The sequence below is a fragment of the Rhinopithecus roxellana genome, chromosome 4, assembly GCF_007565055.1.
Source record: "Rhinopithecus roxellana isolate Shanxi Qingling chromosome 4, ASM756505v1, whole genome shotgun sequence".
Lineage (NCBI taxonomy): Eukaryota > Metazoa > Chordata > Mammalia > Primates > Cercopithecidae > Rhinopithecus > Rhinopithecus roxellana.
In genome coordinates, this window is record NC_044552.1 from 141,071,292 (window position 1) to 141,086,009 (window position 14,718).

General features: G+C 45.0%; 1 protein-coding gene across 1 annotated transcript in view; it reads left to right on the forward strand.

Annotated features, from left to right (window-relative positions):
• Nucleotides 1-346: 346 nt before the first annotated feature.
• NT5E (5'-nucleotidase ecto) overlaps nt 347-14,718 on the forward strand; it is a 45,173-nt gene continuing 30,801 nt past the window's right edge. Inside the window, exon 1 of the mRNA XM_010383967.2 lies at nt 347-885. Within this exon, the coding sequence (XP_010382269.1) occupies nt 547-885 (339 nt within the window). The 5' untranslated portion in view covers nt 347-546. The remainder of the gene's footprint in view (nt 886-14,718) is intronic.

Sequence of the window (14,718 nt, forward strand, 5' to 3'; positions counted from 1 at the left end):
CTCGCTCATCTTTCTTCCCGTCCCCTCTCTCTTCCCTCTTTGGTTCTTTGAAGTGATGAGCTCGCTCAACCACAAACCCAACACAATCCATAATATTTCTCTTGTAGAAAAACCCGTGCCTCGAACGAGGCGAGACTCAGAGAGGACCCACGCGCGGGATGGAACCCTCCAATTCCTTCCTCTAGCCTCCGAACGAGCAGCGCACCAGCAGCCGAACTGCCCGCACCCAGGCTCCCTGGTCCGGTCGGGATGCGGCCAGTGCCCGCTCGCCGCCGGGAACCACCTCCCCATACTTCCTGCTGTGAGCGGGTGCCAGCCGACAGCCGCGCCAGGGCCTCTCCGGGTGCCAGGGTCGGATCGGGTGACGTCGCGAGTTTGCGCCCGGCAGCCAAGCCGGCCTCCAGGCTGAAGAAGGACACGCCCCAGCCCTGACCCGCGCCCCGCCCCTCTGGCCAGGGCGCAGAGCCCCGGCCCTAGCTGCTCGCCCCTACTCGCCGGCACTCGCCCCGCTCGCCCGCTTTCGCACCCAGTTCACGCGCCACAGCTATGTGTCCCCGAGCCGCGCCGGCGCCCGCGACGCTATTCCTCGCCGTCGGCGCGCTGCTGTGGTCTGCGGCCGGCGCCTGGGAGCTCACGATTCTGCACACCAACGACGTGCACAGCCGGCTGGAGCAGACCAGCGAGGACTCCAGCAAGTGCGTCAACGCCAGCCGCTGCATGGGTGGTGTGGCTCGGCTCTTCACCAAGGTGCAGCAGATCCGACGCGCCGAACCCAACGTGCTGCTGCTGGACGCCGGCGACCAGTACCAGGGCACCATCTGGTTCACCGTGTACAAGGGTGCCGAGGTGGCGCACTTCATGAACGCCCTGCGCTACGATGCCATGGTAAGACCCGAGCCGGCGCCCGGGGTAATAGTCCCGGACTGAGAGAGGAGCCGGGCTGGAGAAGCAGCGGATGGCAGAGTGTGGCAAGCCTAGGACCAGGGCGCGGAGAGATGTGGGGATAAAGTGAGACTCCGGCCAGTGTGCCAGCTGGATACATAGAAGTCCCTTGGACTATTCTTCTTAAACGGATGTTATTGTGCCCCCACTATGAGATGGGAATATTTAGAGGAGCAGGACCCTCTCCTGCCTGCGAGGGTCTTCAGGTGGGGTGCGTAGAAGCACTGACAGTTATCCAGTGCTAGGCACCGAATCAGGTCCCTCACGCAGCTCTCATTTACTGCTAGGTCTTTCAAAGAATGCTTTATCTCAATCTAGATCTTTCGAAAAATGCTTTATCTCAATCTTATTGAAAAGGAAACAGCGTCAAAGAAGCTGAATAAATTAACAGGCACCATCCCCCCAAAAAGGGAGACGTGATAAGAATGGCCACCAGATCCCTTTGACCCTGGAGCTTGAGCATAATTAAGCTTACAGCTTTGGGGTAGATTCTCTGTTTGACTACCTTCTATGTGACCTTGAGCAAGTTATTTACTCTTTCTTGCCTCAGTTCTATCCTCTATAAAAATAAGGATCATAATTGTACATAGTACACATAGTGTGGTCTCTATATTATTACCAGACACATAGTGTGGTGTCTATAAATGTTATTATTACCAGACACGATAATATAGGGTTAAGAAAAGGAAAGAAAGAAAAAAGAAAGAAAAGAAAGAAACTTCAGAGAGAGCCAAAATGTGGAAACACTTGGATTTCAAAGGATTTCAATAAAGTAGGTTTGGCAGCAGAGATTTAGGAAGAGTCCAGCTTAAGAGATAATGGGCTTAACTTAAAACATGTGTAAAAGTTTAGTTCAAAGTCCCCAGTGTTCTGCTAAAGGTAATGCCTTTTTTGTTGCATTAAATTCTAGAAAAGGAGCAGAGGGGGTTGCATAGTAATAAATAAGTACAACCAAGATGTATATATGGTGGTTTAAAAAAAAAAAATCAAACCACCACCCAAATTTAACCTGTGTAAAAGCCTTGAGTAAAGGGATTCCGCAAGACTGTGGAGAAACTTGGGAGAAGAAAACTTAAGAGCTTTGGAAGAGGAAGAACAGAGAAATCTCCAGAGAAAGGTCCAGAGAAATCTGTGAAGTCCACAAGCGTGGAAGGGAAAGGGAAGTGTGATCAAGCTGGGATACAGAAAGCTAACAGTACACTTCATATGAGAAGAGCTTAGAGGTCAGGAGAGCACAATGCTGAGGGGTTTGTTTGGTTTTATTTTCCCCTCTGGAAGCTTGGAGAAACGAGGACAGGAAAAGATGATAAGAGGGCACCACTGTATGGTTTTAAAGGTCCCTCCCCCACCTGCCACAACCAGAAAGCTCATTTTCATGAGATGAGAGAAGGGGAGAAAGCTCCCTCCATTCTGATGCTTCTGACCTTATCAGGGACACTCAGCAGCAGAAATTCCCACTGATCCTTCAGCCTTCAGAGTTCATGAGGTGGGGCTCACCCGCATCTGGATTTGAACAAGAATTGTGGGTTTCAAGAACTCTGTGGTCTCTTAAGCATTGGTATTCCACAGCTACACTTCCCTGATACTTTGCACTCAGTAATGACAAAATAAATATTTATAGAATTGAATTTTTACTGCCCTGTGTCTCCACTTCCTCCCAGAAGGGTAGAATAAACTTACATGTGTTTGTTTTATTTTGCACATAAACCACGGCTTTGTAGACTTTACTTTTTGTGACACTCTTTTCTCCACAATTGTGTGAACCCTTTTCAGTGGAAAAAAAAGAATGAGGAATTTCTAGTTTTCCCTAATAATATTTCCCTCTTGTAAGTCCAGTTGAGCTCCTAGTATTAATCATGGTATCAAATGTTTATGACAGGACATCTACGTGAGGCCTGAATAAACTGCTGTAAGTTACAGCCTATCTCTTCTATGGATGTTCAAAATCCTTTTTGTTGCATGAAATTACTTTCTTTCAAATTTTGCTCAAGATAATTGAATTGGGTTCTGAGGAAAAATAGGCTACTTACATAATGTTGGCAGGGGGTTAAGATTGGGAGCAGATCAAATGGCAAGGTTAGATGGCTGTGTCCTCAGGACTTACCCTATGCAGTTTGGGGGTTTGTCAGACATGATTTGACCGGCATAAAATCCTAGTTCTGTAGTGCTAAAGCATGTGCTAAAGCTCTGCTGTACTCCTGTATTGCACAGATGTTTCACTGTCCATTGTTTATATTATACTAACCCTCAGAGAATTTATTGCTATTGTGGTATAAACGTTCCTCCACCATAACCACTCACCGCATATTGATTCCTAGGACACTGGGGATTCAAATCAGGGTGGAAAACAGTTGTGGAGGGGCATCTCCAGTTTCCTGGAGACTGGACCTAGTTCAAAGGAGCCACATAAAAGGACTGAAGCATATGGAGGACAAAGAGGAATTTCCTAGAATCCAGCTAAAACACAGGAGTCCCCTCGAGCAGGAACTTCCAAGGAGGTGTACACTTTCTAGAACTACTGGAGTAATCCTGATTGCTGTAGAGGCCCCAGGGCAATCCTGGAGACCCCCTGGACCCACTACTAGGCAGAAAACTGGGAAGAGGATGGCAAAACTCGCCAGTTAGTGTAGCTGTCTCAGTGGAAAGACTGTTGTCCCCTGAGGCACGAGGAAGACAGTGTGGAAGCACTGACAGTATGTGCTTGGCCTCTTTACTTTCTCTGAACTTCACGTTCCTTAGCTGTAAAATAGCAGTGATAACCCCCAACTTGCAGAGGTTTGTGAGGAATGCATGAGATAACCCCTGCTGATTTATATTAATAGTAAGTGCTCACTGAAAGTTAGTTTCATGTGCCCTGGATGGGGAGGAGGGGAATTGTGAGGAAGGGAAGGTTTGGGTTGTGCATCAGCTTATCTGGTTCTCACAGCCTGGCAGTCTACCACCTGCCTCCCATCCACAATCTTACCTAAGTATCATTGCCTAAACTATTTTTGTTATATTTACTCATTGAGCAGACTTATGAAATCTCCCCACAGCACAAAACTGAAGGTATCCATCTGCCGAGGTGAGATTCTCACCATCAAGACAGGCTGTGGGGAAGGTAGCTTTGAGCAGGTCTCTAGGGTCCCCTAGAAGTGTGCCTTTTCTCCACTTGGCTCCGCTTCTGAGGCCCTGGCTGCTGAACCCACTTCCTGCCCATAAGGCTGCAGCCTTAACCCTAGCCAATTGCTCCTAAATGGGGGAGGCAACAGCCAGGGTGGGAACTCACCCAGGGGACAGGTTAGTCAGATAGAATGGCCCTTTGTTCGCTACCCTCCACCTCCCACATAGACAACATTCTAATGTGTTTGACGACTGCATATAGTTTTGTTTCTACATGCACTTGCAAAACCTTTATGTGCTTATATTTTATAATTGCATACCTAGTCCTGTTATTTAACCCTTTCTGTTTCTTACTTTTGTCCTGAACTTGTTGTTTTTATGATTTGTCCATGTTGCCCTAGATGCACTTGTACCTACACACCACTGTGAATTGTGCTCTGTGTATTTTACCCACCTCCACGTATTTTACCCATCTGCTCCCTGGCTGATGGGTTTGGAGATGGCGCCTAACACCCTGCCTCCACAAATAATGCTGCTCCAAATATCTTCCTGGGTGGTCTCACCAGAGGATTTCTACCCAGGAGCAGAATTGCTGGCCACAGGGCATACTTTGAGTACTACCAGACTGCTTTCCTCAATGACTGGTACCCTCCATTCTCTTTCACCTACTCCCATTCCCAAACAGGACATGTAAACTTCCATATTTTTCCTATATGTCATGGCAGTATCCAGCTTTATTGTAGGTGTAAAATACACATTGCTGCTTTATTATGTACTTTTCTAATAACTAGTGAGTTTGGACATTTTTTATATGTTTGTTAACTTTTTAAGTTTCTTCTTCCCTAATTGCTTATTCATATTCTTTGGTATTTTTTAAATTGGGTTAGTTTTATATTTTTTGACTTTCAGGAGTTGTAGGTTTTGATCCGTGATCAATTTTCAAGATTGCAAACATATTATGATGATGTTAGGTCTATTAATTTTGTCCATGGTGTCTTTCATTGAACAGAAATTCTTCATTTGTTGTAATTGAATTAATCTTTTTTTCCTTGTGATTTGTGTTTTGAAAGTTCGCCTAATAGTTTGCTAATTTAAAGCTTATCACCTTTAACCCTCCTCACTGGAAATTCAGAGATCACTACGATTCTTTCTGCCTTTTAAGAGATAAATCTACAATCTGTGGCTATGCAATTCACTTCTCAGCATCACCAGTTCCTCATCTATAAAATAGAAGTTTGAACCAGCTTACCTCTGAGGTCCCATACATATCTGAACAACTGGAGCCCTACAGTGAAATGTTTTGATTCAGTGAAGGGACAGGAGGATGGGGCAAAGGTGTAGAGGCAAGAATCTACACAATGGACCAGGTCGGACCGAAGTAAAGTAGCAGGAATCCTGGCAGAAGAGGTTGTGTAAACTCTAACGAACACCTGAGAAGTTTGAGCTATGTTGCCATGGGTAACCATGTGGTTTCTGAGTAGAAGACAACTGTGGTATAATAAAAAATAAATATTTGGTCCTTGTCCCCAGTACCTGTTGCAGAGCTCCTAAAACCCTAGAAATTTCCTAAGTAATAGAAACGTCCTGGCCGGGCGCAGTGGCTCAAGCCTGTAATCCCAGCACTATGGGAGGCCGAGACGGGTGGATCACGAGGTCAGGAGATCGAGACCATCCTGGCTAACACGGTGAAACCCCGTCTCTACTAAAAAATACAAAAATCTAGCCGGGCGAGGTGGCGGGCACCTGTAGTCCCAGCTACACTGGAGGCTGAGGCAGGAGAATGGCGGGAACCCGGGAGGCGGAGCTTGCAGTGAGCTGAGATCCGGCCACTGCACTCCAGCCCCGGTGACAGAGCAAGACTCCGTCTCAAAAAAAAAAAAAAAAAAAAAAAAGAAACGTCCTTTGTGATTCATAATAACCCCATGATAATATTTGGGTTTATACTCCTGCAGACTTAGGGTGAGGTCCCTAGATAGCTTCAAGATAGAGCCAGTCACCAGCAAGTCCAAGGGATTAGGGGATCAAATAGTTGGAACTTTCAGTCCCACCCACCAAAGTCCAGGAAAGGAGGGTGGGACTGGAGATTCAGCTCTACAAAAACTCTTGAACAAGATGTGAGGAGCTTTTTGGTTGCTAAGCAAGTGGAGGTTCCTGGAGGGTGCACACCCAGGGAGGGCATGAAAGCTCCGCGTTGCCCCCATACCTTGGTCTATCCATTCTTCACTTGGCTGTTCATCTATATCCTTTGTAGTAGCCTTTATAATAAACTAATGAGTGAGTTCTGTGAACTGTCCTAGCAAGTTAATTGAAGCCACGGAGGGAGTAATGGAAATCTCTGATTTATAGCCATTCAGCCAGAAGCACAACCTCAGGGTTGTGATCAGCCTGAAGTCAGGACAGTCTTGTAGAACTGAGCCCTTAACCTATGGGATCTGACAGTGTCTTGAGATAGTATCAGAATTGAATTCAATTATAGGACACTCAGTTTGTGTTTTCTGGAGAATTGCTTGGTGTGTGGGGGAAATGCCACACACATCTGGTCACAGACGTGTTCTGTGTTAAGTGTGACAGTAGAGACAAAAAGCAGTTTGTGTGTGTGTGTGTGTGCTTTTGCATGCTAATGAGATGATCGATGACTGGGGACCCCTAGATAGCTTCAGGAAGGGAGCTGGTCACCAGAAAGACTAATTTATGACTAGAGGGTTAGAACTTTCAGCCCTGCCTCCCCCACCTCTAGAGAGGGGAGATGGGCTAGAGATTGAGTTCAGTCTCCAATGGTCAATGAATTAATCAATCATGCCTTCATGATAAACTTTCATGAAGACCCCTAAACAACCAGATTCAGAGAGCTTCCAAGTTGGTGAACATATTGAGGTGCTGGGAAGGTGGTGCGCACGAGTGGGCATGGAAGCTCCACCCATCCACTCCCATGCCTTGCCCTGTGCATCTCTTCACTTGCTTGTTCCCTAGTCGTATGCTTTGTAATAAGCCAGTAATGGTGAGTAAAGTGCTTTCCAAGTTCTGTGAATTGTTCTAGCCAATTATCAATTCTAAGGATAGGGTCACGGCAACCTCCAATTTATAACTAGTTGGTTGGGAATACAGGTGGCCCAGGACTCTCGACTGGTGTCTGAAGTGGGGGCAGTCCTGTGCATTTGAGCCTTCTCACTTGTGGGATCTGATGCTAAGTCCAGGTAGAGAGTGTCAGAATTCATTTGAATTGTTGGACACCAAGTTGGTGTCCACAGAGAACTAGGGAATTGATTGATGTGAGGAAAAACCCTCCCAGCTACATAGGCAAATCACAGTTTTGGAAGATGAGTAGAAATGGATGGGTGGGAGAAGACAGGAGAGAAGAGGGTGAGGAAAGAGGCCAGGCAGCAGTCCAAGTATGAGATGATAACACCTAAACTCTGGTAATTGGGGGGGCCAAATCCACAGGAACCAGTTGCAAAAGGCAGGCTGTCTGGTAGATATAAGGCTAAGAGAGTAAACGTGGGGGTGAGACTGGGATCAAGTCCCCTTCCTACCACTTAGAATCTATGGACTGGGAGCAGGTTATCTAATCTCATGAAGCCTCCATTTCCACATGTGTGAGGTATGTGATTGATGTCTCCACACCTAGGGTGCTGTGGGGTTTAGAAGAGATAGTAGTGCATATAATGTGCTTAGCACAGGGCCAGTCCACAGTAAGTGCTGGCTGTACTCGCCTTCTCTTGGCAGGGGTGGCTCAAGAGACGGTGTAATCAAAAGATGATTATGAGGGTTCAAGCACAAGGCAATGGGAGAGTCAGCGGGTTTTAATGCTCCTACACAGGGGCTGGATTCTTCTACTTCGGCTTGCCGCTGACAGCTGAGGCTTGCTATCGCAAGCCCTGAAATGCAATCTGAAGACTTTTCCTGGACTTACTGGGCACCACTGGACTGTATAAGGCTTCAGCAGACAGGAGCAGTGGAAAGAGATTTGTATGGGACGTCAGAATACCCAGGTTTTACTTCTTGGCTCTTCTACTTATTAGCTGTGTGAGTTTGGCAGTGGTTTCCTTATCTATAAAATGGGGGAATTGGAGAGGGTGGTCTATCACATGTTACTTCTCAGCACCTCAGCTCCTCCCCACCCCTCTCTCTTGCTTCTAATCTGCCCACATTACTTGGTTGTCTCTGGACAAGTCTAAGTTTGCATGACAACTCTCTAATTTCTCCTTCACAGTTATGTATTTATGTATTTATTGGCAGCTATTTCCTTGTGGAGAGATAGCATAGGTCTTTCAGGTGCTTCCAGTTGGCCACCGTTTTACAGATGAAGAGGTTTCCAGGATGCTCACGGGATGTTACTCTGGTAGTAACAGAAATGATGGCCTGGGGAATGGGAGGAGCATGAGCCCAGTTTTGAGCCTGAGTCTTCGGGGCTCATTTATTCATTCAGTTTGCAAATCTTCATTCAGCATTACCACATGCCAGGCTCTCTGCTAAGTGCTGAGGATAGCAGTCTGGACCTGCTAGGGTGAAAATTACTGTTCAGAAAATAGCAGAGTGGGTAATGGCCATTCAAGTTCCTCTTAACCACATAGAGGGGCTTGGTAAGATCTATAAAGGAGAGAGGTTAAACAGAGAAAAGCAAAAGTGACTGAAATTCTAACACCCATGCATGGGGATTCTTGAGCTAAAGATCTGGTCTATAGAAGAAGACACATCAGACCCTCATATTTAGCATCAATGCCTAAATCAGCAGTGAGCATGTTTCTTCTCCTCCCCTAAAAACTTGTCTCTAAGGAGACAGACAAGTGCTTACAAGGACTCTCATGTTAAAGGAAACTGTCAGAATTACTTTATCTTTGATCAGGAAGCCTTTCTTGGGAAAGACAAATTAGCAATACTAGTTTGGGAGGCTTGAAAGAGAGATCCTGTTTGCAATGACACTTTTAAAAAGGCAACAACAACAACAAAAGTAATTATTCCTAAAGCTCAGGTGTCAGAAATTGTGAATGTCTAGGGGGTTGTGGATCCCCAAGCCTTACAGACAGGAACAGCCCCACTCCCATCCTGGGGATGTGGCCTCAGGCCTCTGCTTCCTCTTTTCCAGCCTTAACTCCAGAGCAGAGAGGGGCTGGATGACCAGCCTCAGGCAGGGGAGGGAGGAAGCAAAGGTAGTTTCTCAGCTCATCTTGTCCTTGTACTAGTAATAGCATTTGTTGTTTTCTTAACTGAAAATTGGAGAGAACCAAATGAATCAACATCATATTGGCAGCTTTCTGTACATCACTCACAAATACATCTGAATGCCCTGTATTTTGTGTTCATTTTCCTCAGTCACATAACCGGAATTTGAATATTCTTTTGACACTTCTTTTCCCTCACTTGAATAATTAGTCCTATATATAATCCAAATATTAGCTGGAGCCCTCTAGCCCCTCAGAGATATAGTTGAACCTTCCTGGACCTCAATTAGTTGGGCAGTTAATTCTGAATGTTGATGTGCCTATTTTGCATGTATGGAGAGTTTATACATCCTCCCTCCCCATACAAGTAGAGTGCTGTCTATTGGGTACTTGCTTATTCATGCATTCTTTCAACAACCAAACCTAGGTGCAGCTGGGTTGAGCCCCAGGGTGTTTCCTGCCATTCAGTGGGATGCCGCATTTACCTGCTGTGGCCAACATTCCCTGGCCCAGGACTGCAGGGATGGAAGCCAATCCAACAGCAGAAGTGAGCAACAATGCCAGAAACCTATCAACCAAACCAAATGTAATTTGTAATCCTCCCTGGATGATGCTGGTGATTGGCAACTGAGCCCCATCGTATAATAAATCAGGCCGTCTTTCATTAAAAAAAAAAAAGAGAGAGAGAGAGAGAGAGTCTCCCAATGTTGCCTAGGCTGGTCTCAAACTCCTGGGCTCAAGTGATCATCCCTTCTCAGCCTCCCAAAACGCTGGGATTACAGGCGTGAGCCACCATGCCTAGCTCAGGCTGTCTCTTTAGCTCTTCAATTATAGGGCTTCCTGCAACTTCAGCCCTTAACAAATGAGCTAGTGTGTAAGTGACTAGCTAAATAAATGTGCTGCACACCTCTGACAAATGGCTTTTTGACATTATTAAAATGTATTTATGTGGATTAAAAGCATTCTTTTCTTCTGCATCATGCATCCTGCACTGCTTTTACAGAAACTCCCCTTTCCTTTGTTTTACCGTCTAACATTTCCTTGTTTCAGCCTCTTGTCATCACTCGGAACATTTTTACTGCCTCATCCCTCTAGTTTCCATTCCCTAGCCTAGCCCAGCCCAGTATTTTTTACTCCCAAATACCTGGAATTTTGCCTGATGTTTAAAGCCAAAACCAAATGAAAATGTGACGAACCAAAGGAGATTTTATTCTTCTGTGACTCAAAATCCTGTTGTTATTGTTAAATGAACCCTGTGGGATACAGTCTGGTATTTTTAACACCTTCTGGGGGTATTTGTCAATATTTACATTTGATGTGGATAGCTTATAAAAGTCTAGTGGCTTTGGGTAAACCGTGTTCACTAAGAATAAGACCCAGAAGGTCATATGAATCAAAGATCGAAGAATGAAGATATTCTGAATCCAAGTTTCTTGTTTTGATTATTAAAAATACCTTGCAATTAGTTAGGCATGAGAGAAAGTTTGTGTATAAAGTCTAGCTTGTAATTCACATGAATTCTCTATACAAGCCAAAAACTACCTTCCCTTTGGGGATATATGATGACCTTATTTGGAAATTACTTCAGGTAATTATGAAGTAATAATATCTCTATTCATATGCTAAAAAGAATTCAAAATAACATTCAATTATCATCTCTTGGAAACTAAATTAAATGGGTACTCACCCAAGTTGAAATGCAAACAAATGCATGATATCATTATGTGCCCCTCCCCTACCCCTTACCCTGTCCATGGCAGATGCTAAGAAAAACTTGGCCCTAAGAAGAGAGAAGTCAATTGATTTAGTCAGCCTTTCCCACTGTGTTTGGACTGAGCCTCAGAATCCTCCTTATCCCCATACTGCAAGGAGTTACTGTCAATCAACTACAGATGGCACTCAAGATAAAATTATTTTCCAGGCTGAGGCAAGTGGATCACGAGGTCAGGAGATTGAGACCATCCTGGCTGACACGGTGAAACTCCATCTCTACCAAAAATACAAAAAATTAGCAGGGCGTGGTGGCGGGCCCCTGTAGTCCCAGCTGCTGGGGAGGCTGAGGCAGGAGAATGGCATGAACCCGGGAGGCGGAGCTTGCAGTGAGCCAAGATTGCACCACTGCACTCCAGTCTGGGTGACAGAGCAAGATTTCGTCTCAAAAAAAAAAAAAAAAAAAAAATTATTTTCCATCCTTGTACTAATAATAAGCATGGAATCTGTTTATTGGTTTTTTCACAACAGTAAAATATATCTTTAGCAAGTAACAAATGGTACAGGTAATACTTTTAAATAAAGAGGGAAGAATCCTTCTGACTTTTCTCTTTGTCACATTTCACCCACACACAATGTGGATGGAATCTGCAACTGAATTTAGCAGCCACACTGAAACTCCGCTGCCTGACCACACTGTCCTGAGGCCATGTGCCAACTTCTATGTTTTTTTTCCCAAAGCTCTTCCAAGGAAGCGCTGCCACTTCTCCATTTACTCTTTTCACCTGTAAATGAATGCTCCCGTTGGTATTGAGTAAATAGGTGAATGAAAGAAATAATGAGAACACTTCTGGGGTGAGAGCAAGAGGAATGAAAACACATGGTGTGAGAGCAGGTCAGAGATGTTGGCTAACACAGGAACCAGGGTGGAGGCCTCAGACTTGATCCTGGCCTGCAGGACCTTGGTCTACATTGTCTGCAGGAGGAAACACAGAGGTCAGTGGACATCCAGCAGTCTTCCATGAAGGCCTCTTATTATTCTGGAACAGTTTATTTTTATAGAGAAATCTCCCACTTCCTGATCTCCCCAGTTAGAATTGATTGATCAAAGCAGTCCCTCTCCCTGTTATTAAATAATTAAATAATATACGTTAATTGATCCCTATAACCATTTAAAATGTATCTAACACAGGAGAAATCTTTGGTAAATATTTACTGAATGCATGAACAAATAAATAATTGGAGGAAGGGGGAAAGAGACAGAGTTAAATCCTGAGGCTGGAGTTTTTGGTCCTTCAGCCCCTTGTCCAGTTGTCCCTGGCAGACCCATCCATGTGACCTTGAATTCTGTACAAGTCTCATCATTTTCTACGTGTGTTGTAATGGAAAAAAAAGGTTACAAAACACAGTCTTTCTGTCCTGGGGTACCAAAAGAGTAAAGACTTCTGTTTTGAAAGCCTCTGAAAAATGAACACAACAGCCACAGTGAAAACTTTAGCAGGAAATTGAGCCATAAAAAGCAAGCAAGCCACAAAGCCCTGAAGGCTGAAAAAGCCTGACAGGCCAAGAGGCAGTTAGGTTGCACCTGAGACAGAGGCTGCTTTCTTAACTGGGAAATGAGTGTCTCCAGATATATAAAGCTGTGAGGAGATCACCATGACCCAGCTCTGACGAGCCCCTGGTACAGCATCGTTGGTTAGTTTGCCTCAACCTGCAGCAGAATTTTGATTCCAAGAGTTAACAGTTAGTTAGGCTTTTTCCAAAGCCTACCCCCATTTCGGTCCCACCCAGCTTGAAACCAGGCAAAGTGGGTTAAGACACTGGGAGATGGGAGGGGACAGGTGGGGTAGAGGCCTGGCACCCCTCTCTCTTCTCTTGTTTCAAGAGACGCTTTGTGGAGTTGTCTAGAGAGATTTGGGGGTAACTGCTTCTTCTGCCCCCAATCTCCCCTTAGCTCCCCACTCCTCCCTATCCTGCCAGGCCAACCACCAGCAGAGAAGGGCGCTTAGCTCCAGTGACGTTGTGCGTGAGACGCTTGGGAGGATGCGTATGGTTCCTGTTGGAAATGCACGGAGGAACAGTGAAACACCAGAAGCCCCATCCTCTCTCCTGCCCATGCCCTCATGCCTAGCCAGCTGAAAATTCCTGTGGCTTCCACTCCTGCACTGTCCCCTCAGTGTCACCTCCCCACCACATTCCCACTGTCCCACTTGCCACGTCACCTCACCCCTGCGGGAGAGGTATCTTCCTGCCAGTCTCTTGACCACCAGGCTCACACAGCTCCCGTCCATTCACTGCAGGCCACCAGACTGAGCTTTCCAAGCACCCCCGACTGCCTCCAGCCCTACTTTCTCTTCAAGGCTTCCCACTTCCCTCAAAATGAGAGCCCTGACTCCTTGGACACCATACAGACCCTCCCTGATCTCCCAGAGATGCTCTTAGCTGCATCATTTTTTTTTTCTGCCAGATTTTCAGGTGCCCTCAGTTCCAGGAGCACCAAATCAGCCGGATGCCATGAGCTGCTTATGACACAGTTCAAGGTGTGACATCTTTGAGGTCTCTCCATAACACCTGTACTGCAGACGTCTGTCTCTGGTGTATCACCTGTACCTTGCACACACATCTCTAACCATCTATCCACTGTGGCTGTCTGTTCACACATCAGATTGACTCTATGTTCTCTGTGACACCAGGTGAGCTCTGGCACCAGTACCCAGCAGATGTTTCCTGAACGATTAATAAAACTACTCACTCTATCTGCTTCTTTTAAATGGGCTCCATTTTGGTATGATTTGGTGTGTGAACCATTAACACTTTTCGGAAGTCAGGATTTGAAACAAATTTGGTAAAAAATAGTTAAGCAATGTCTTCGTTGTAAAGTGAGCGAAACCAAATTGCTTGGAAACAGGTGAAAAGCTTAGCCAAACAGCTTCACAATTCACAGCCTGGCACTCCAGTAGCCCTCTCTGGACAATTGCCCAGGTTTTCTTGTTTTCATGTCTGTGTTTTAATTTATAAGTTACCTTTATATTTCTACTAATATCTTACTGGCACTTGTTTGTGAATGAAACAATTTTTTTGAGGGTTTGCTAATTGTTCTGTGTGAGTGTGGAAAGTTTCTTTCATGTAAGACCATCAATTCTTTTTTAAAAAATAGTGTTTTAGGCTTTCTTCTACATAAAGAAAGCGGTGGGGGTGAGAAGCTGGGGGTGGGCCAGACGCTCACATTATGTTTCTATGATTTTGCTGTTGGAGATACTGAAGATAACTTCGCCGGGCTTTGCTCTCTTAAATTACAGAAAAGTGCATTTGGTGAAGTTTAATGTTTTTAGTAAACACGTACAAGATGTCATAGGGTTAGAATTAAGGAAGGTCTAGGGTTCATGAATGAATGAGCTCAATCTTAGTAATGAAATGTTTGGAAGGCAACAGAACAAGAGAGAAAGAGCATCAGAACATGATTTAGGTACCCCATACATTTATACAAATAAAAAAAAGATATGACTTAGGGTCATGGAAATCAAATGCCTAAACTGATGGTTAAACAATAAGTGGCAAGTAACAGTTTAGCTACAAAAAATGTACAGGAACACATAAGGAAAGTTCATGGGAATGTTCAGAGAGGACCAAAGAAAGCAACGTAAGATTATCTGCTCTGTTATGATCCCCTATATTTCACTGCTCTGCGTTCTTCTCTTAGGCAGTCTTTTCCTTAGATGTTTTCATGTTATTAATCAAAAATAACAGAAATGAATTAACTAGATCAATGTATTTACAAGATTTTTTGAGTGCCTGCAGTATACCT